Here is a 24,741-nt window from a genome sequence, read left to right as displayed (position 1 = left end):
AGTGAATTTGCGATCAGCTGTTGTCTAGTAGTACCTGAGTTCGCCGCTTGAGCGCGTAAGCCTCGAGCGGGCAGGAAAGAAGGATTTTACTCCAAGACAGGATTATTCGTTTGAACGCCGTCTTCGAAGTAACTTCGTCGTTACATTCGCCCGTTAACAACGCTTGCACGATCAGACGACCATCGATAATTTGTTTACCGAAGGTTAGCTATAATAGTTAATCACATTGCTACGATTTACGTTTAGCATTCGCATTCCCGTTTCCAAATTCGATTTTCAATAACTAAATTTAATAACTTTAATTTCGCCGACTTGATTTTAGACCCACCAGTTCCTGCCTGCCAGCTACTAGCGGTGATTATCGTTTGGTTTGATTTAGATCATTCGGTTTCAAAATTACAATTTCTACGAATGATTATTACGTACGTTTATTCTAATTAATTCGCCGTTTTAATGCCCCGAGACTTGTCGTCTGAGTTCTAAACCCCGTCTTTGGCGGGCGAGAGAACCTAGAGTCTTGGGAGTAAGCTGATTTTAACAATCAGCCACGAATATTAGTATTAAATTTATTTTAAACGTATCACGATAAATTCTCCGTCCAATTATATTAATTAAGCCCCGACGACTCTGTAGGAATTGTTTTTACCTTATATTCGATATTATATCAATTACCAACGTCCTTAACCAATTATTTTACAGTTTAGTACGAGTATTTAAATCACATTGGCTTAAGATCGAATACTCGTCGGCCCTACAGAGTCATTCTAAAAGTTAGGCAAAATTCTCCACAACACGTTAGCGAAGGCTGGGATGATATAGCTCCAACTGGGCGTCTGCAGGATTTCCTGAGCGCTTCTAGAGCTCTGAGCCTTTGATTAAATTTTAATAAATTGATCAGTCAAAGCCGTGACAACTTCGTTTTGACCCCTGGATTTTTCTCGGCTCCTTCTGAGCACTCCGGGGAAGAAATTTGAGTGTGGCCGGTTCTAGGGGTAGGCCTAGCCTGACTTAGGTGAATACTAGTTTATTCCCCCTCTAGAATTTTGCGTCACACAGTACAGTATGACACCTTACTTTTTTTAACTTCAAGCACAGTTTTCTGCAGTAACCGTGTAGTGTGAAAGCTCTAATGCTCTTTACACTACAAAAAAAATTGTAATTTTACAGCAAAAACCGTATAGTAAGAATGGAGCTTAACACGTTGAGTGCGAGGATCGGGAATTCCCGTCCTGCCGTACCGGCACCATCGGCGTGGGGCGGGAAATGTCGTCCTCCTTGCATAAAAACAACCTTGCTTAAGTGTGAGCTCCGGCTCGCGCAGGGAACTTTGTTTCCAATTGTTGCTCGTTGTGCCAGTTATATACTTCAATTTAGTATAGTTAGTTTTCAGATTCGACTATTTTATTGGTGGAAGGGACTGTTCCAAATTTAGTGTAGTTTGGGGTTTTTGATTGGATTTAGTGAAATTGAATAGAATAATGATAACAATTACTGCAGTGAAGCATTGTGGAAGGAACCTAACCTCAAAATTGTGCTTGATGCCTTTTTGTGATATTTTTTGATGGTGTATCTGGATTTTTGTTCCTGTTTTTTTTTTCTCTATTTGGTGATACTGAGGGTCTGCTGTTTAGTGCTACTATCTGTTGAATTATTGTAAAACTACGTCCAGATCAACTGAAACTCAGTAAGATACATGCTATAATATGCCTCTCCTATTGGATGAATCTAAATTTAAACATTTTTTCACACTTATCCACACGCTTATTGGCCGCTCCCGCCACCGGCCATCGCACGACCGTAGCGAACTTGTGAATAGGAGTTTTGGTGTTATCATGTTATCTTAAAAAAAATTTATTTTACTAATCAATAGTAATAGTTATTTGTGTAACTAGTGGGCGAAGTGGCACTTTGCTGCACACGAGAGAAATGTTTACAGAGAAAGTTTCTCAAGTGCAGCAAAGGCAGTTTGCACTCGCGTTACACATTATATTTCTCCTACAGTTACTATAAAGCATATAAATAATTACTTTCAAACACTGTACAACACGTTTTTAGGTTAGGTTAAATCCAAACATTGAATGAAATGGGAATTGCTCCACCAGCTGATCGTAGTCGTAGGATCTTTAAGTGCTGCCAATCTACTTCCATGCGTACACGAATTACGTGCATAATAAAAGCACACTGTTTTGTGTTGTTCAGTTGGAATACTGGTGTGCGACAAAGTAAAAACAGTGTGACAAATTAATAAGTGTGCGCTAAAGTAAGTAAATGCAGCAATTACCAGCTTTCTGTACTATAATCAGTGAAAGGAAGACCACTTTGTCGGGTGGCTGTAGAAAAAGTATTTAAGTAGGCCTATGTCAAAATATTTATTGGTACATAACATAACAGGGTTTACAAGATACATGTAAATGGATGCTTTGTCATGAACAAGTGAATGTGGTATTTCTGGTTATAGCTCTTTAGAATTTTAATCATTTGACCATCGAGTAAAAACTGTTATCCTTAGAATTTCAACTTGAAGAGTTCTTAACAGTTTCTTAGCATGATTTCTATTACAATACCAGGATGAAATTAACCGACAATACCAAAAACAAACTGATAGAAATTGCAAGCGACACATCAATTTTGTAGCACAAACCAGTATCTAAACAAATTTTAGAGTCAGGATTTTTTTAAAGTCTTTGCATTTTAGTCTCCTGATCACATTTTAATCCTATAAAATAGTGTAAATACCTGCATTCTTGCAATCTAGGACTTTGCAGTAGGGCAACTTAGTTTCAACTCACACAGGAGTTATCACCAGGCCAGTACCCTTGAAGTGACAAGGTTTGAAGGACAGCTGAAGGTTGTAACATCAATAATAAGTAGAACATGTACTTAAAAATCACTAATACCTTTGACTATTAATACCTAATACTTATGGTAGGCGAGACACCAGTAATTTCTAGAATTCACTTCTAGATAACTTCCGTCATAGACAAAAAGAAATAAATATAGACTGTCAGCTGTGCTGCGGTTAGCGTACATTCCGGCGCCGACCGCTAGGGGTAATGTGTAGTTACGGCGCACACCGCTGCATCATCAAGCGCTAGCGACCGTTTCCATAACAACTTGGTAGTTGGGAGTAGTGTTGCCAACTTTGGAGAAATTCCCCGGAATTGGTGTTTACTGACTTTTTTAGTATTAATCAATAAAATAATTTAAAATGCCATATTTTATTGTATTTTTTCAAACGTATATTTTTTTATACTTTTGTAGTTTCATTACAATGATTCAAAGTTTTTCTTGGTTAATCCATAATTTTAGGAAGTGGTTTATTGGAAGGTTTTGTTTTATATTTGCAAGGTCAAAAACTAATTAACCAGGGTGTCTAGTATGCGGGGAAAACGGGAAAGTCAGGTATTAGTATTGAATTTCAAAATGGTCTTGAAAAGTTGGGATTTAGTCTTAATTTTTATATCAAAGTCGGGAAATTTCATGATTTTATCTCGATCGCACTAGACAACGATCACGTTTCCGTGACGGCGCAAAACGATGATGATGTCTACACGACCGCGGGAGATGTCCTTAAACAGCGACCGTGCTATTTATGCTATAATATACGTCGTTTTCGAGACCGCGGGAAAAATGATCACGTCTTTTCTGCGATCGCGCAAGACGATAATGTCTACATGGCCGCTGAAGATGTTCACAATTTTGCCGCAATCGTCGACGACAATAACGTTTCGTGACCACGGCATTCAATGATGATGTCTACACAGCCGCGGAAGATGTTCATGATTTTGACGCGATTGCAGAAGACGACACTAGCGATATAGTAATCATTTCGTTTGCAAGAGTGGTAGTGCTGGTAACAGCTGGCGAGTAGTCGTGGTCGACACCGAATCGAATACCGATAACCGATATCGAACGGCGGTAACGCTCTAGCGGCAGATCGCAAAACCTTTCTTTGACAGTCTATATTTACTCTATTGTCTATGCTTCCGTCCACTCATGTCGTGTTCCATCTACCATACAAGTAAAGCAAGTACTCTTGGAGGTTTAAGGTGAAATGTTGTATCTGGGTGAATATGTATGGAATTCCAATGTAGCTAACTTAAGTATCAATCAATCAATCAATCAATCAAATATTCTTTATTCACAAAGTTTAGACAATATAAGTATTGTATTGGTTGTGTACATTACAGGGCAGCACTGCACAGATCTGAGACTTTACTGTCCATGAAGCATGGCCTGGTGCGACTTGACAATGTGTGGGGAGTGGGCGGTGGCTTGCGTCCCGTTAAGTACCTGGTCCGTCAGATGAACCTGCTGCTACAAGAGTACCTCTCCTCAGGAGACATGCACGAGGCCACTCGCTGCCTGGTGGAACTCGAAGTGCCACATTTCCACCATGAACTTGTTTATGAGGTATTTAACTTACACAATAAATACCCCCGCCGCAGCAAACCTGCCGACTAAGTGAATTTCCTTTTGCCTGAATTGATTTTCAATTAAATGTATTTCATTAACATTAGGTTTAATGAGTACCTAGGCTTGCTGCTACCATCAATGTATAATAACTCCCTGGATTGCGCGCTCAGGTTGAAGTAGGGATCGAAAAACGGGCCGTCGCTACCTCGCTCTGTCCGCCAGGAGTAGGGATAAAGGCATGACTCACCCTAGTGCCGAGCGTCGCGCCTGCTCTCGCTGTGTATTGCTATGTTAGTTTTGTGGAAATATTCCAAGGATAATTGATTGTATTGTAACGAACTTAAGGAGGTGTTATAAGCAGATATAATTAATTTACGTACTTGCTCACACTTCACAAATTATTTGATGTTTGCAGGCTGTAGTGATGACTCTAGAGGCCCTCAGCAGCAGTGTGGAGGAAGCTATGTGTCGTCTGCTCAAGTCTCTCTCAGCAGCTGTCATAATCACACCTGATATGATGGAGAGGGTAGGCTATCAGTTAAATATCTAAATACACATTATGCTATGCTAATATGTAAGAACTTAGAACTACAAATATATACTGTGATATAAATGAGATTATCTGTCTTTCCATCACACAATGTATAGGACCAATTTTTGTTGAAATTAGGGATGGGTCGGTTGATAATGTTGGTTGTCTGTTTTACTGGTTTTTAGCAAATAATCCAAATCGAGAATTTACATAAACAAATGGTTTGGTCTACCGTGCTGCTAGTTGGTTAGGAGCACCAAGGTCTATCAGAGGTCATTTTACGACTTTCATTATTTATTACTAGGATAATGATACAATTACAATCCTAATGGATCCAGGTATATATTTTTAGTCCAGTAAAATAAGACATTTTGGTATGCAAAAGGTCGGGTAGTTCTGATTTTTGGATATGTTGTTAGTATTGGGCCCATAACATAAAATCCAAGTTATCCACCTCGAGATACTGCCGCTCGCCGCGGGGCGCGCCACTTGTTATCGAAATATCAAAAATATGGCAATTCCTATTGTTTTTCACTCAATTTCGCGAACTGTTGATTTTACCGAAAATTTTATACTATTAAATTAAAGAAGAATAAATTTGTGACAGTTTAAGCCCAACAGCAAGTATGTAGCGTAAATAATGGTCAAGGAAGTGGAAATTCGCTTAGTCTGCAGGTTTGTAGCAGCGGGGGTATTTATATTAAATTTTATTGTGTTGTACACCTTATGAAATATGAATATTATGAACCAAAATGATGTTAATTGTTTACGTTGCTACTATAACTGTAGGTACCCTTACTTTTACTTTAGTACTGTTACTTTGGGTGACGTACCTCAGGAACAATATTAGACCCCTCCTATTACACTACTTTTATAACCTTATTGTTTGTTACTCAAGCAATTTAAATAGGCCCCTCTAAATAATCAGGTCTAGGTCTAGGTTTTTTTTATTTGTTTAAAGAGGTGTAATATATACTGAGAAAATGTAATTGAGCCTGACATAAACTAATGATTGATATGTGTCGATGTTAACTTTGAATCTGTAAAGGCAACAATCTTATTCTTTGCTGATCCAATTGTATTTTTCATATTGAATTTCCTTTATTTTCAGAAAAAATCTTTGTAATATTTGTATCAATTTCATAGTAAACTTATAATTAATTTTGAAACTGACAAGAAATATGCTAGGCTAACTTAAGAATGTGTTGAGGAGGTATTTGGGCTAATGTGTCACACTCAAAGTTTCAAATTGTAAATGTTCGCATTAATGTATACTGTACACTTTTATTTATTTCATGGGTTTTCTAAATATTGTTCAGTATTTGAGCGGAGTGAGCGAAGCTTATATACTACACTCCTGCTTAATATTCCTGCTCCGCTCAATATTGCAAGCAGACAACTGCATTGTACACCTGATTTTACTTGTCAATTGAAACAGTTTATTCTAATAATAAATTATTCACATTAAACTATTCTATCACTATAATAGGCTATGACTTTTTTATTGTAAATTCTTTATCTACTTCTTTCAATCGCTCCTGTTGACTTATCTTTTGTTGCATTTCTATGAAAATAATTGTTGACCCAGTATCAAAAGTAAACAGATTAGATCCTGAATGATTGAAAATGCTGGTGTTCTTAAATATGAATTTGTACTTTTAGACAATTATTCCAGCAGCTGGCTATACTTTAGTGTGCAAACTTGCGTATACTCAATATTATTGCATAACGTTTTAGTTTGATGTCTAGGGAGTTTAAAAAACCTGGGTGTTTACCTCCTACCCCTCACGTTTTCCGGCTATGACGTCATCAAAATGACGGCCATTGATTTTTTAAAAGCTTATATTTTGCAAACTATTTGTCGGATCGGAATGAATTTTTTTTTTTTTTTTTTTTAAAGATAAGTTTAAATGCTATCTACTTTACATTTACACATTTGTTGTATGTTAAGTACATTTTTCGTAATTTTGCAAAAACCTGTATTTTTTTTATTTTTGCTTGTAATGTTTTATTAGTACAAAATATAAAAAACCGCCAATGAAAAAAGTTGTAGAACGTTTAAAAAGCTTTACAAAAATACCAAATTCGATATGTTTTACTCAAAAGATTACTCAAGAAACTAGATGAATCTCATAATTTTTTTTTTTTTTTTTTTTTTGTGGGGAAGTTTTGTCGTACGATTTGCTTCCAGATGTGGAAGCCTGAAGGTTCTGACCAGCCTGGCTGTAAATGGCACCTCGGACCACCGGATTTTCCTGAACCAACCAGGGCAGAGAGCGGGATCCACCCCCCCCCCCCCCTGTGAAAAGAGGAAGGCATTGTGGGGACGACAGTTTGTTTCCCTAACCTGGCAAAAATTGGAATTGAATTGTTTTCTGCTGTCAAACAAAAAGGGTCGGACAACTGCACGCACAAAAGATTTTTTTTTATAAAGTTTTCATCCCAAGGAATTGCAGAAGTGCACTCTGGGAGATTGAGATCAGCTGGTGTGTCTTCTGGTGATGGCGGTTTAGGTCTTGAGAGGTGCTGATGGTATGGGCTAAGTGTTGAGGCAGCAGGCTGAGTGTAGGTAGAGATGTTGTGTGCTGATGACTCATGAGGACAAGGCCGGAGCATCGCTGCCTGCGCCCAAGGTGTGTTGGCTGATGACTCATGCGGACAAGGCCGGAGCATCGCTGGCTGCGCCCAAGGTATTCTTGGGATTCTGGAGATTGTTTCCTTGCCAAGTATTTTCCTTGAAAGGCACTAGGCGAAGTTTCCGGTTCATTTGGTTCTTGCAAAAAAGGTTCTGATTTCCTTAACTTACTGGTAACTATTTCTCCCTAAATCTAACTACCTCTACCTTAGTGACTAATTAAGCTAAGAAGTGTGAAAATGAGATAAGGATGGATAGGAAAGAATAGAAGAGAGTTTGTCTCTAGACAAATGACTAGTGCACTAGTCACCACAGAAGGTGCCTTCACTGAGCCCTTTCCAACGGGATAAAAATAAAAAAAATAAAAATAAAATGTAACCGCCCGTGGAAAGTAATATTCAATAAAAAAAAAAATTCTTTACTGAACTCAGTGTGGGTGTCAGAGGCGAAAAGGGAGGGGTGAAAGATTTGGCCGACAACGCACGGAGGAAGGACGTGTAGGGCAGCCCATCCTAGGGAAGGATACCCTGAGACTCACATTTTCCCGGGCGTTGGCGGGGACAGCGACAGATTGAGAAGACTTAACCTAATATCACTTTAGCAGAGTGTTCTGATCTGGGTAAGGGATGTTGAGCTTGTTGTTTTTTTTTTAAATTGTGGCTGAAAAAAATCGTTTTAGATGTGATACGTGTGCATTTCTAATGAACTTTCCTGTTGATGGATTTACCAAACGTGCCGTGATTGGGGAAGAAAATGCTTTAATGACGCAAGGTTTGGACCAGACAGGGAGCAATTTTTGGTTGATGGCATCGGCAGCTCTACTGAAGTGATGTTCTCTGAACATTACCCAGTCCCCGGTCTTGTACGGGTTGGGCAATCTGTCCAGATCATATTTCTGCTGCCTAAGCTGTCTAGCCCTGATGAGGTTCCCGACGGCTCTTCCCCACTCTTCATTTGAAGACTGTGGGGAAGCCCGGTCGTTGATTAGCCTGTCGAGATTCCAGTGGAGCTCTAAAGGATGGTAAATGTTTCTACCAAGGAATAAACGGGCTGGGGAGGTTTTGGTGGAGTCGTGATGGGCAGAGTTGAAGGCTATCTGGAACCAGTGTAATTCCTGATCCCAGCGTTTCTGGTGTTCATGGTGGAAAATTCGGATGGCTATCTTTATTTGTTTGTTGACCCTTTCGGCGTGGTAAATTTTGAACTGAAAGGAGTTAATGAAAGAAATCCAACGTGCAATCTTGCCGATCTGACGGGGGTGATTAAGAAGCCAAGTGAGGGCTGAGCAGTCCGAGTGCAGCTCGAACTCTCTGTGTTCTAATTACTGATGGTATTTCTGCAAGGCAAAGACTACTGCAAGGCATTCGAGTTGAAGTGTAGAGTAGTTGAGCTCGTGCTTATTTAGAGCTCGGGAAGCATAGGAAACCGGGAACAACTGATCACCATTAGGCTGAAGAAGGACTGCCCCGATTGATGAGCCGGAGCAGGGTTGTCAGCGGCCGGGAATTCCGGGAAAATCGGGAATTATGCGTGAATTTTAACAGCCGTGAAAAAACCGGGAAATATGCGTGAAAATCGTATTATTCCATGAATTTAATTGATATCGTTAATACAGTTTTTTTTCAAGTAATTTTAATAGTTATAAACCGTTTTGCAATACTTTCTTGATTGATTTTATAGTAAACCAAAATTTACGGTTTACTGGCGAGTGGCGATGGTTCGGAAGAAGCAGAAGGTAAGTTGGATGTACACTACCTACCACCATGAATAGGCCTACGCGGGAAGCCGACGCCGCCGGTCGCCGGAAGCACTTAGTTAAATATACTCGCAACTCAAGTCGATTAGTAGAGGTTAAGCCGATTTCGTTGATGTTTGACAAGTAAATAATAAGAAAGGAAAATGTTTGAGTTTTATTTAATCCCTTAACCCCTTTCAATATTGACATACTAGGCCTAATAATAATCGGCAAGGCATCGCTTGCGTCATCCATTTCACTGACAGCGACAGCTGACACTGGGTGATGGTGATAGTGATAGGTATGCAGCGAGTGCGATGTATTGAAATTTCAATTCTATTCTAAAAAGGGATGTATCGATTATCGTCATCGATACCACCATCCATTGGTTACCACTTGGACATTGGTATCGGTTCGGTACCAAGACTCGATTGTCAAAAGTCGATTCCGATAACACCGGACACCCGACAGGGATAAATATTTTTTTAAACATTTATTGACTTTATAGCTACAGTATTAGTTTTGTAATCACGGTTAACAATTTTCATAGCCAACATAGAAACTATCTAGTTCAAAACAGCGATGGTGCCGGTGACATTGTTTAGCTTCAGCTCATTGCACAACACAATCTACATTTCAAGATGTCAGACTCAACTCATGAGACAACCGGCGCGCGAATGTCCTGCCAACACGAAATTAATTATACTAAACAATGTCTGTATCAATAAGTCAGACATTTAGATGTATTATTTTTATTTTTAGTACAAAATAAATCACCTAAACACGTCGAAATGTTCAGTTTCCTCCCTGCAATATTCAACCATTAAAGTTTAACATCGTCATCGTCGTATGGTTAGGCTTGCTCTATATTGCGCCAAAAAGTAGGTCCATATTGATCTGTACTATCTACCTGATCAAAGAGTTTAGTGAAGTTTTAAGTGCTACTATGACACAATGCATTTATTGAAAAATATCATAAGCCTTAGTCCATGTAGATTTTGTAATGTTATAACGAATGGTGAATGTTGACAATAAAAGTATGTAACAACAGTTCTCATTGGTCAGGAGGCGACAATGCACTACCATGTCAGCCAATCGACTTTCGTGTTTCAATGGAGCAAATGACGATTGCTAGACATCGTTTTATGTGCTTTGCTTATTGTGGGTGGGAAGGGTATCGATAATTTATCGTGATTCGAGATCCGATATGTAGTACGTGTTCGTTTATGCATAATGAGTATTTAAGTATAAAAAAACTAGGTTAGTTACAGACAGGTTCAAAACATTGATTGTTACAATCCATTTTTGACACCCCTACACGGAAGTTATAGTGACGTCGTGCATAAGGGCCAGGCAGGCCGGTTCACAGTGAATCCACTCTGCCGAACCTATACTCTTGGTATCATCAGGAACATAGTCAAACACTTTTGTTACTAAATAAAACTATGGCATGTTTTATAAAAGCACTCTTTTGGAGATTCTAGTCCCTAAACATAATCTTTATTGTAGGCTAAAAGTAAAACTTATCTATTGCCATACTTTACTCCACAGACGTCGACTTATTCTACAACTCTTTAAAAAATACCAGGTTTCAGTCAAAATACTTTTGTAAAAATTGACAGTGTGCTGTTTTAACACAGTCATTCCTTGACCACGATCGTTTTTACTTCTTATAGAGAAAAGACTCTCCTTACAAAAAGTATTTATAGGTCAAGATGTATGTAGTTTTTTAAAAGTATAACTGCAATTGCTTTAAATAAATACAAAAACTGTCAAATGACTTAGATTAATACTTGTAGGCCTAAGCCTATTTATAAATTAGAGGAAACTTTATTAGACCTCATCACAGTCAAATTCAAACATTTGCAGTGTTTTAAAATAATTAACACTCAGAAACGTTTGTGTAATGGAAATCTGCAAGCGACTGACGCCAAGGGTAAGGGAGGGCATGTGAACTAGGCTTTAGAGCAAACTTTCTCTTTTCCTACCCCATGTCCCGTTAGACGGTGGGCGGGGCTTCACACTAAATAAACACTCAGTTCATTCATTCACATTAGAGAATAGTTTTTGTGGCAGTGACGTATGTCTGTGTAATACAACCTTATAGTAACCTTTTATAAGCATTATTAAACAATTATTACACACAAGTAAGAAGAATGGCCTTTATTTGAGTTTGAAACTGAACAAATGACTAGTCTAGCCTACTGTACTAGCTTGATCAATTAATGTCTAAGGTAATAGAGTTTATAACCTCTGATAATTCTGAACAAATTATTAGCCAAATATAGTATTATGAGTGGATGTTATCAAAATGGCACCCAAAATGACCCACCGCGCTACCCCTTACCCGCCCGACCATCAGTGCGTCACTAATATGTGTCACGAAGTGTTCACCGTTTCATCGGTCGGGGCTTACGTAGTCCCTTGGGCAATTTGGCTTGCTTTTTTTTAATTTACTGATAAGTGTAACTTGTGTTGTGCCGTTCTTATAGGTATAATAGACGCCGGGAATTCCGTACTTTTTAGCCGGGAAAACCGGGAAAAATGCGTGAATTTTGTTTAAAGATCCTGCTGACAACCCTGCGGAGGCATCCGTGTGTACAACGAATTGTCGGTTGAAATCGGGCATGCGGAGGATAGTGGAGGAAACCAATGCCTTCTTTAAGGCTTAAAAGGCTGTGAGCTGGTCGGGGTCAAAAACGAAAGGGACAACCTTCTTCTTTAGCTGATTCAGAGGTGCCGTTATTGATGCATAATCCTTTATAAAACGGGTGTAGAAGGCTGTCATTCCTAGGAAGCGGGATAACTGTTTGATGTTCTTGGGGATGGGGAATTCATCTATTGGTCGTGTCCTGCCAGGGTGGATGGAAATAGTATGATTGGAAAAAACATGGCCCAGGAACTGAATTTTATTGGAGGCTACTGTGATCTTTTCCGGATTGACTGTGAGTCCTGAGTCGCGGAGGCGTTGAATTACTGACCTGACCTTTTCCACATGGTCTTCAAAGGTTGAATCGCTATATACACACAAGTCGTAAAAAGAATTGTATATGTATGTGGCGTCAACTTAGCCACAGCTGTGTTGCCTTTTTTTAGTCTATACTTTGTTTTAATATTTATTATGTAACAGCTGTTACTTTTTTTTTAATGTTTAGTTTTGAATATGTTATGATTCAACACACTTCTTCTTTCGTTTACAAATAAAACTTTATCAAATATTCGTTCATATAGTGGTGATATTATTTCATATAGAGTAAACATCGCTATATATTGGTGACCCCGAACAACGACAACAAAAAGGACGACATTCCTTCATCAATATTACCAATGTCGCTAGAAGAAATCGAAGCTCAATTGGCGAATCTACGAGAGCAACATGATGAACTATCCACCAACATTCAGCAACGCAACGACCCTGGTAATGTATCAGTGAATCTCAAAGGGACCCAAAGACCTTATATTCCAGTTGAACTACGGAAGAGGGTATTTCATTCGCTACATGACCTCAGCCACCCAGGCATTAAAGCTACTGCAATACTTGTAGCAGATCGATTTGTCTGGCCAAGTATTCAAAATGATTGTCGTAACTGGGGTCGTACTTGTGAGCGATGCCAACGTTGCAAGGTAACACGACATGTTCATGCTCCTCTAGGAACATTTTCTTTACCATCATCACGCTTTGAGCACATCCATGTTGACATAATTGGACCTTTACCACCAGCAGGACCATACAAATACTGTCTTACGGTCATAGACCGTTACACTAGATGGCCCGAGGTTCATCCTTTAAAGGGGATTACTGCAGAAGAAGTCGCCGAAGGTCTAGTCTCGTGCTGGTTTTCTCGTTATGGCGCTCCTTCAAGAATAACTACTGATCAAGGCCGCCAATTCGAATCATTACTCTTCAAGTCCCTCGGAAGAACTTTCGGCTCTGAAAGAATCAGGACTTGCAGTTACCATCCCTGTGCAAATGGTTTGGTGGAGAGATTCCATCGTCGTCTCAAAGCTTCACTGATGTGTCATCACGATTCATCCTGACTGGAAGCTCTTCCGATTGTCCTCCTAGGTATAAGAAGTGCGTACTGCGAGGATCTTCAAGCATCAACGGCAGAAATTGTTGACGGACCCAGGCATGAAGATCCTACTGATTATGTTGTACGTCCGTCAACACATGTCTTCAATCACTACTCTCTGTTTGAACATTAGAGAAAAACGTTCCACTGTTTTTGCTGGTTTGTTCTCGGTGTTTCGTGTTGTTAGGTTGGCCTTGTGATCGGTTGGTGGGATGCTGTCAAATTCAATTCATTCTAACCTATCCATGCTATTTATTTGTGGTTATCTGTTATTTGATGGACTCCAACTTATTTAAGTTATTGAACGTTAAAACCTGTGTATTTAAAGTTATTTTGAAACATTATGAATTGTTTTTTATGCTAAATACTAACTTATTTTCAAGCTATGATTAATGGTGAAAATAGTTAAGTTTCCTGGTAATTATTTTTACTGTGCATAGTGTAATTATTTTTGTCAATGCCCTACAGGCCCACCCACTTAACTTATATTGAACCATCGCTGTTGTATTTATGACCTTGTTAAAATGGGTTGTTCGTAAAGTAAATAAATAAACTTATTGCAATCATAATCTTGACATATTTTTGTTTACTATCAACAAAACAACAGGATGCCTCTAATTTGACAAGTCCCACCAACCGATCACACGGCCAACCTAACAACACGAAACCTGGAAAAACCCAGCAAAAACAGTGGTACGTTTTTTAAACACAGAGTGGTGACTCCAGTTATTATAATAGCTCAGTGGGAATAACCTGCTCTTTTGCGTGTGATATGTCGTTTTGCCGTAGTCCCGACGACATCCCTGCAGCGACTGCCAAAATTCAGCTGTGTAATTCTCTCCTGTTAACTTACCTGTTGAGTCGTTCTGTTTTTATGCTTTGTTATGTTAGTAAACACTGTTGAATCATGCCGGTATTTCGTTTAGAGATGATGAAATAGGTGAATATTTATATAACGACAATTTTAATTATGTTTCGGGACATGAATGTTGTCCATCATAAAGGTATTTTACGTGTTATTGTGTACAACACAATAAAACAATATGGTATTGTAAATGTTCCACTTCTACATTTTACAAGATTAAGATTTTCTGACGGAAAGTATTTATCATTGTTCAGTTAATCTCATTAGAGGTCTAGTATAAGGACAGGTCATATGCCAATTAATGCGAAGTTTAATACAATATTATACATTTTACAGGAGTTGATTTATTTAAAATATCAACGGATTATCCTTGTATATACAACTCAATGATAATGATCGTGACATTATTTACGTTTCGCGACCAATATTACGGCAGGGAGGGCGCAACTGTTTTGTGTGCCTAGGGGCGCCGTTTGGCTAAATGCGGCCCTGATTGCGACGTGGAGGGTCTAATTACTCCCTTCTGTAGCTGCTCGTCGATGTGTTGCCGCATAAGTTGAAGCTTGGGAGGGGCGTACGGATACGGTTTGTTTCGCACAACTTTGGTTTCCTTGATGCAAATATGATACTTAAGAGGTTTGTTCGCCCTAACTCGCTAGTGATGGTCTCAGGGAATTCTGAAAGCAACTGAGAGACAACTTGGCGTTGTTGGGGATTTAAATTTTCCCCCATATTGACAGAAAGTTCTTTCTGCTCGGTGATTGGAGTGCAAATGAGTGAAAAGGCTGTTGGGGATCCTGGTGATCCATATGGAAAACTAAGAGAGTGCGTGCACATGTTGATTAGTGCCTTGGTTTTTGTTAAAAATCAGACCCTATCAAAATGGGAACTGGTAATTTATCAGTGACAAAAAATTGATACGTCCAAGAAAGGTGTTTTATTTTAAAGTGAATTTTTGCTGCAAATTCGAAATTTATGGGTTCGCCGGCTGCGGATAAGTATTGCTGAAAATGTTGTGGGGTTTTTACTGACGACTGCGTTGGTATGTCGCTTTAAGAGCTGATAAGTTTCAGAGGACAGCAAACAAAACGAAGATCCGGTATCTATAAGGGCTTCCTTAAAAATTCTCCTAAAATTTAGGGTGACGTAAGCTCGTTTGGCGGAATGCTTGGGGAACCCTTTGGTTTATAGACCAAATTTTGCCTCTTGGGCACCTGACCTACAGATTGAACAAGGGAAGCGCTGCGGTGCCTAACGGTGCTCCCCTTTGGAGTTTCCCTGAGCTTGGAATGTCGACGGAGATTCCCGGTTTGACACAAAACGCTGAGATGGTTGATGTTCCCTTGGAAGTTGCTGATTGTTCTGGTGAAAAGGAAAACGCGGAATGTGTGGTAGAAAGGTCTGTGATTGAACATTTGTGAAACGTTGGGCGCTGTGGCCTGGAAAACTGTGGTTGCTTTGTCGATTCCGCCAATCCCCTGGTGGGTTTAATTGATAGCTCTGTCTGTGCTCAACACTGCGCTGTGGGAAATCCGGACAGTCTGCGCGCGGACAGTCTGAACCCTGGGTACTAAGGCCCGGAGATCAGACAGAACAACCACGCTCTGCTACCATATGTAGCCGGGGGGGGGGGGGGGGGGTGAGTGAGGTGAACTTATGGGGGTAATGGGTACATTGGTGGGAATTCGGGTAATCAGGAGGGAATAAAAAGGATAATGCTAATAGGTTAGGAATATCTGTGTCTGGACCAAACTTAATTTAAGCGTGCTGAATCTGCTACCAATAAAATTAGGAAGATTGCTGGGGACCAGAGGGACGGAGACCTTTTACCCAAATCAGAACACTTGCCTAGCCAGCTTTGATTTACACTAATTTCACTAACTATTTAACTGTAGACCTATCCTTCAAACTATGAACTGAACATGGATAATTACTTACTAATATTGATGAGTGAGTGAAATAATATGTAAATGGAATACTGAATGTGAAATATGTATGAATTTAATTGATAATTGCTAAACTACATTCTGGGAACATGTGGTTTAGTTTTTCATGTTTGAAAAGGTTGGTTGCAGAAGGCAGCCAACCGACTAAGTTGTGATTTCCTACATTTCAATGGTCTGGTGAGCCAGAAAGGCTCCCCGCTTGTTTCCTGACTTAGCCAACCATAATTGGAACTTATATATCTACATAATTATAACTAAATATAAACTTATCAGTTTGCGGTTGCCGGAGTTAGCAATTTCACAGTTTTCTCTTCGAAGGCTCGTAGATCAAGAACAAGAAGGAGGAGAAGAGTAGGAAGGCAGGCTACGAGCTGGCCATGTAGCCCGGCTTCGCGAAATGCGCATACTATACAGGGTGAACAACTTAACTGTGCCACCATTGGTATCTCAGAAACTATTAGATTTAGAGAAAACTTTAAATGGAGAACTTCAACTAGTTTTTTATGACATTGAAAAATATTAATTCCATTTTTTTTTAAATGGCCGCCATTTTCCATTTTATCGTGTTTTCTGATAGAACATGCAATTTAAAATCTTTTTTATTCTTGACATTTTTTTCGATAAACCCACTCGTTTAGGAGTTACAGCCTATGGAAAAATGACTTCCGGTGTACATTTTACATCATGTTGCTCCTAAACAAGTAGGTTTATAGCGAAAATGCGAAGAAAAAATAAGTCAAATAAGTCTTAAAATTGCATCCACATTCCATTAAGACCATAAAATACAGTTTTCCACTTTTCAAGTTTGCCTCCATTTTGGAAAATGGCCGCCATTTTTAAATAATAGAATTAATATTTTTAACGAATTTTATTTCCATAAGAAATTTCAAAGTTAGCCGCCATATTGGAAAATGGAGGCCATTTAAAAAAATTGGGAATTCATATTTTTCAATGTCATAAAAAACTAGTTGAAGTTCTCCTTTTAAAGTTTTCTCTAAATCTAATAGTTTCTGAGATACCAATGGTGGCACAGTTAAGTTGTTCACCCTGTATACAGGGTGTCCCGGAACTCTCTACCAATATTTAAGGGCTTTGATCCTGGGTAAGAAACGTACCTAAATATCATATTTAAATTGTCCGGAAGTCCTTAGTTACTCAAAGAGCCGCCATTTTGTATTTTCAGTTATTATTTTTTTCTAAAGAATGGTTAAACAAACGAAAATTGAAACTTTGCACAAACATTAAGGACAACTAGACAAAGCTACAAAAAAAATTATAAAAATTTTTCAAATTCATTAAACTAAATCGCGGCCATTTAAAATTGTCTTTCTTAAATAACTCAAAAACCATTGATTTTACAAAAATTTTAAAAGGCCACCATTTTGTTTTATGAATTTGAAAAATCGTGATAATGTTTTGGTAGCTTTGTCACGTCTAGTTGTCCTAAATGTTTGTGCAAAGTTTCCATTTCGTATGTTTAACCATTCTTTAGAAAAAAATTAATAACCGAAAAAAACAAAATGGCGGCTGTGTGAGTAACTAAGGACTTCCGGACAGTTTAAACATGATATTTAGTTATGTTTCTTACCCAGGAGCAATGCCCTAAAATATTGGTAGAGAGTTCCGGGACAACCTGTATAAAATATAGCGTGCCGCTATGCGTCACATAACACAATCTTGCGACTGACCAAAAGGTTGCTTTTTACACCCCCACCACTTGTCAAACAAAGTGGCGGGAAAGACAAAAATGAGTAACCCCTTTGCCGCCGAAACAGAATCATAGTTTAAATAAAATAACCTCATTGTTCTATTAAATATTTTTATATCCATCGAGCTGTTAGTTCAAACAAATTATGTACAGTAGACTCCCTCTAGTTCGGCTTCGGTTGTATCAGCCACCGGATGGTCCGGCTCGGTCTCAGGGGGACAAGCACAGAAAACATACTACTATAACCTAGAATGCTAACCGCATGGTAAAAAGCGTTAGGTACTCGGAGAGAGCTTTGCCTGTCAATTTGTAGGCAGCGCCACCAGCATAGCAACGCTGGTGGCGCTGCCTACAAATTGACAGGCAAAGCTCTCTACGAGTACTTAACGCTTTTTACCGTGCGGTTAGCATTCTGGGTTATAGTAGTACGTTTTCTGTGGGACAAGTCATATCGTGACGGGCGAATGACCTTCGACAGGATTCAACTTGAATGTTTAGTTTCCAGCCATAGAAGAAAACAATTCATGTCAGTTTAATTGACGGGTGCTTCTATGGGTGAACTGTTGCATATTACCTATGTAAAACTATGTTACATAACCTCAAAAATACCAAGAACATTTTATAAATAGTTTTTCTTCAGTCTAATATGTTAAAATGCAGTGTATAATTAAATATTTCGGACCATTTTTTATGTGGTAGGTTCCCCCATTATTGTTCTTGAAACACCACGGTTTATTTTACAAAAATAAATTAAAGCAAAACAAAGAAATAGCCATCATTAGCTTCAAGGTCAAGCTATGCGGGTCGATGTCTACTTGTACCGGCGTCTAGTTGTACCTGCTGCTTTTTGGCGACAGGCGTCTAGTTGTACCTTGTCAAAAACTGTAGGTACAACTTGACGGTGGTGCGGACGTCTAGTTGTACCTACGTCTAGTTGTCTCTACGTCTAGTTGTACCTCTTAAAAATGTGCAGGTACAACTGGTCGGGTACGCCACCGTCTTCTTGTACCTTATACGTCTGCGTCTAGTTGTACCTACGACTGGTTGTACTTACGACTAGTTGTACCTACGTCTAGTTGTACCTACGACTAGTTGTACCTCTGGCTAGTTGCATCTCCCCTTTAATTTGTCACCATTAAGGGGATTACTTTTAGAGTTTACAAAAACAACTAAAAGGGGATTACTTTTAGAGTTTACAAAAACAACTAATAGAGTATATTGAAGTGTTTTTTGTAGGGTATTAGTCACGGGGAAAATTACAAAAACTGCAAATTAAAAATGTCCTTATGGAGAATACATAAACTGGCATAGATCCAGGTAACATTATACCTTTTATAATCTAAAAACAGTAATCCTGAGACAAGAAACAACATGGCGTAGTTTGCTTGTTCCTGCATATACTTTGACAAATCTGTTTATTTCATACTTAATTATTAACTTTTCTAAAAACACTACTTAATAACCTTCAACGCAAACGTAATAAAACCTCAATATTGAAAACCCGATGAAAAAATAACCAGATATGACTTTTTTGTGTGCGCTTATTAGTTCTTATTATAATTAATATTGGTTTAGTTGCAGATTTAATTTATATAGTTTAAATGTAATTAAGAAATATCCTACTCAATTGACTTGGAACACAGTAGTTTCTGATTTAATTACGGGTATAATCAAAAAGTACTCGTGCAGTAAACAACTAAACAGGGTAAAGACTTGAAGGATATGCACAACTAGACTATAAGGACTCCCAATACGCGTAGGTACAACTAGTCGTAGGTAAAACTAGACGTAGGTACAACTAGACGTAGGGACAACTGGTCGCATCCGTACAAGCAAGGTGACACTACTTGTCGGTGGCATACACGTCTAGTTGTACCTACATCTGGTTGTACCTACATCTGGTTGTACCTACGTCTAGTTGTACCTCTTAGAAATCTGCAGGTACAACTAGTCGGGTGTGCCACCGAGACAGCGACTCATACCGACAATTGCGCTGTGACCGCGAGTCATACCGACGGTGTGACCGTCAGTGTCACAGACGGTAAATATTTATTTTGTTTGTCTTTGTTGGTAACCCCAATACTCCAGACTTTCTTTTTATGCACAGGGAAAAATCCCATCCCGTCCCGAACTAAAAAGTCAATCCCGTCCATCCCTACTTTTAATTAATAACATTGTTGAAAATTTTTAGAATGCTCTCTCGCATGAATAGTCACAGGTTTTTGTATATCAGGATGGTTTACATCATATCTGTGGCCATTCATACGAACTCTAAGAGCATTTGTGGTTTTGCCAATACCACATTTTTGAAGACTACCTTCAGGACAGTTTTTGCAGGAAATTTGGTAAATGACATTGGTAGAATCACATGTGAAAGTGATGTTACTATATGTTATAAGATCTTTAAGTTTGGCTGCTAGTGAAGGTTTTTGACGGGATTATTGATTTACAAGTGGCACATCGTGGTTTGTGGCATTGATTACAGCCCGAAGGTTTTGCTGATGGTTGGGAAGAGGGAGGTAGTTTGGGTTTTGAAAGAATGTCTCAAGTTACGAGCTTTTAGCGAATTTCCCATATAGGGAATAAGCTATTACTGTAGTACTCATGGTAAGACATGGACCCGGGACCGATTTAATTTTTCGTTTTGAGGTCCCTAGAGGCCAAAAACACCATCCGTTCAAATTCATCTATATATTAATAATTACGTAAGCCGATTCTTTGCGTCAAAATTGTGGGTGACTGGGAAGTCGTAGAACGACGGGAGAGGGCTCAAAATTAAAGGTCTCGATCCCGCGACAGCGGGAAAAGTAGTGAAATTCCCAAAATTGTAACACAAAATTAGCTATTACGTAAAATGTTCTCCATAAGAATAGCATTAGAAGCCATTTACTGCTGATTTTTGTTTTTCAATACAGCTGATTTATCACTTAAGCCAGTCAGTAAGCAATATTACATTATTTGGATTACTCATTTTCCAGTCAATTCTGCAATTCACTGTATACTATACTATGTAAAAATAGGGATAACGTTACCTAGAATTATTAAAACTATTTTGTTAGATCTTAGAATGTTGAAATAAATTATTTTACTGTGAAACCTTTAAAATTTTAGTATTTTTAAGCGTATGATAAGTAGTAGAATCATTTGAGCTGGCTCAAATCAAAAGAATTGAACTCAGAATGGCTGGATAAACAACCTATGAAGTTTTTCTTCTAATTTAAAGGTTATTGTTGTGTTGTAGAAATGTTTAATATGAAATAACCACATTGAACAACAACAGTTTTCATTTTTTCCATAAGATTAACATGGGAATTTTAAATTACACTATTTTTTTAATTTTTTTCTGTTAGGCGTACAACAGCACTTCAATATATTAAATTATTTATTTTTTTAAGCTCTACAAAACTGTTTAAAGTCTGTCTCATGTTAAGTTGAGGCAGACTACCTGACCAGAGGGTAGAGAAGAACAATAGCTAGACCGAACCTTCGAAGGACCCTCCCGACCATTTGAATAAATCCCATTAACCACGCTTCAGTGAATACTTCAAATAAAAGCGTAAATATATTGAATTATTAAAAATATAATCAATTCGTCATATCTGAAAATTATGTATTCTAGGTTATAAAAAAACAAAATTTTTCATGTTCATCCCATGCAAATCGGCCGACTTTAAGTATTAAAACAAACTTTTCCCCTTATAACTAAGTACAATATTTAATTTTAAATTACTAATAATTGATATTCTGTATTATACTTCGTTCATAATATTTAGGTGGTATTAGGGAAAGAAATCTATCACCTCCACTTGACCCTTGCCTTTAAAAATGAGCATTCGAAACGCCGTTAACGAGTGGAAACCTCGATTGTAGGCTTTTGGTGCCGTTATCAAAACTCGAGTAGGATACAACTTGATACACACTGATTCTCCGGTTCCCGACATGGATGGTAGCTAGTTATTTGATTTAATTTACAATTACATATTGCCCTTGTGATTAATCAAACCCGTTATTTAAGCCACACGGTTATTAATCTCACTTCTTTAATGTATAAAATGTTAAAATAAAAAAATAAAATTTTGAACAATCTACAGACAAAACTCTAATTTTATTTATATTGATAGATGCACTATTAATACAGACTTATAAATTAATTTTGTACTACCTCAACTTAACATGAGACAGCCTTTAAAAAGAAATAGGAAATTTTTTTGATTTTAGGGTCAAAAATGGGAAAACCCCATTTTTACCCCATAAAACCCCCCATAAACCCCCGTTCCCATGGTCCGATTATGCTAGTTCGCGAACTCGTTCAAATAAACGTAGGTTTACATGTTTGTACCAAATTTCATCAAAATCGGATCATTTTTGCTTGAGTTATCGGGCTAACGGACACACATATATATATATATATATATATATATATAAATACTAGTGGCTTGTAGGGACATAAGTCCCTAAAAAGCTCAAATGTAAAACAAATTAATTATAGTAATATTTAAACTAACTCAGAATTAAATTATCTATGTGTCAGAATAGATATTTCTGTATGCCATATCTTTTAAATAAAAAAAGTTTTTTGTTTGTCCTTGTTTGCTTTTGTTGACGTTATTTTCAATAAATAATTTGAATCACTCCGGAAGCTTTACTCTGCCAAAGACAGCAAACATATAATTGTTTGTGAATAAATACTGGTTTATTTAGGTAGCTTTGGTGTTTGGTCTTGTGGTTAATGAGGTTTAACAAAATTAGTGTGTTGTGTTGTTGAATTAGTGTATTTTTTGTGGATATATATTTTGATAACATTTAGCAAATTTATTTATTTCATCCTATAGTATTGACGTAGTGTGAAAAAAACAATTTTTACCTTCCCCGTAGCAGCAAACCTAAGCACTCGTTAAATCTAATGTCATTTAAATTGGGAATAAATTTTATGTCTTATTTATGGAAATACTAGCAGAGTACCCGTCCTTCGTACGGGGTTGGAATATAAGTATAAAATGCTTATTGCAGTTATACTCAAGCTTTGCGATTGCAATGGGTGGAGGACACAGTTTGATAAAATTTGCTTTTTTAAATTTACAGTATTCTATAGTATTACACATCTACCATAGCCATAATGTTCTACCATTTTACCTAAACAATAGAGAAAAATAAATTATCAATTCGCAAAATATCACAAATTATTCATGAAATGAAAAACATATACATAACTGTAAACAATCCTACTTTGACAGTTCTCATTGCGAATCACAGTTTTTTGTTGCTGCTTAGTTCAAATTAGCTGCTTCATAAATGCAAAAAAAAATATAGTGCTGCACCCTGTTGGTAAATCTTATAACTTTTTAATGCTTTTCCATATCATAGAACCAACTTTTTTAGTTGAAACAGCTGACTAAATTCTTTAATTCCCTTTAAATATGAATACTCATAAGGTTAACATGGGGAATTACAGAGCCACTGGGGCGGAGCCCGAAAGGATTTTTGAGATAAGAATATGCCTATATGTTAATCGGGAATGTAAGCTATCATCATGCCAAATTTCAGCCCAATCCGTCCAGTGGTTTATGCGTGATTGAACTTCAAACAAACAAACAAACAAACACACAAACTTTCACATTTATAATATTAGTAAGATTTTAGTAAAAATGTAATCAGACAAGTTGAAATTCGCTTAGTCTGCAGGTTTGCTGCGGCGGGGGAATTTTGTATATTAGTCTTGGGGGTTTTGAAAACAAATTATGGGTCAGAGGTGAATTTGAAAGAATATTATGTGCCACTCTTAAAACATTATTAACTTTGTAAAGGCCAGGAAAGTACTGGCTGATGAATTTTGGATCTTTTTTGAAATTATCTGTGTTATGATTTTTTAAACTTGTTATTTGACTGTCTATTAAATTTTTTACATAACTAACTTAGGTATACTTAGTTAGTATCCATTCCTTCTTCCTCAATGTACTGTCTTGTAATAAGGACAGATACCCAGATCTTGTGCAGGGGCAGGTGGTGTTATAAACTATGACTGTTTTGCAGGGATTCCAGAGAGTTTATGAAGACATGCCTGATATCATTTTGGATGTGCCTCTGGCTGGAACAGTTCTGGAACGATTTGTTGAACAGTGTCATATTGCTGGTTTCATATCTGAAGACATGGTCAAGAAGATGCCTACCAGGTAATTTATCGGTTTGATTTTATAATAGAGAATAACTCAATTACATTCCTTGATTCTGGATCAAACGGTGCTAATGTAACTATGTATTGCATACTTTATTCCTAGATTATTGTGGTGTTAATAAAATTCTGACTAGGAAACAGCCAGTCTTAGTTAGTAACAAAGATACACATATCATCTTGCTCCATTCTACACTTATCACTCATTCATAATCAGATTAAATTATGCACCATGTTCATTGCTGTCTTAAAGAATTGAATTGATAATCCACACATTCAGCATCAGGATATAGTGTCTTTGTACAAAAGATCCATATATTATACTACAAGTCACACTCCCATAAACCATATATTTAAAACGTTCGTTATGATGAGAAACCTTTTGCAAAACTATCCATTATTTCTTGTATTATTTGTTTGTATTACTGTATTCTGTTTTGTTTTTTTCGGCTTAACTTAACCAATCAATAGTTTTATTACAGTAATACCAACTTATGAAGTCAAACGGGGTGAAGCCCGTGGGTACCAGCTAGTTATAATAATTTACTCTTTTATTTACATTCAAAATCATATTTAAACGTTGATGATTTAATTATGAACTCCCCACCTTAAAGTATTGGTTTCCACTAGTGCTCTTTACCCTTTTGTAGTAAACGGCTATC

At 37.7% G+C, this 24,741-nt stretch overlaps 1 protein-coding gene across 1 annotated transcript in view; it reads left to right on the top strand.

Moving 5' to 3' along the window:
• Window positions 1–24,741, top strand: part of LOC128983686 (programmed cell death protein 4) — a 128,051-nt gene that overhangs the window by 99,575 nt on the left and 3,735 nt on the right. The window contains exons 6-8 of the mRNA XM_054403088.1: window positions 4,191–4,413; window positions 4,832–4,942; window positions 23,941–24,080. Coding sequence (XP_054259063.1) covers window positions 4,191–4,413; window positions 4,832–4,942; window positions 23,941–24,080 — 474 coding nt within the window. The remainder of the gene's footprint in view (window positions 1–4,190; window positions 4,414–4,831; window positions 4,943–23,940; window positions 24,081–24,741) is intronic.

The sequence above is a fragment of the Macrosteles quadrilineatus genome, unplaced genomic scaffold (genome assembly GCF_028750875.1).
Source record: "Macrosteles quadrilineatus isolate MER2022 unplaced genomic scaffold, UCM_ALF_1.0 Scaffold_1__1_contigs__length_201487025, whole genome shotgun sequence".
In the NCBI taxonomy this organism is placed as follows: Eukaryota; Metazoa; Arthropoda; class Insecta; order Hemiptera; family Cicadellidae; genus Macrosteles; species Macrosteles quadrilineatus.
This window is presented reverse-complemented; position numbering and strand designations above follow the sequence as displayed.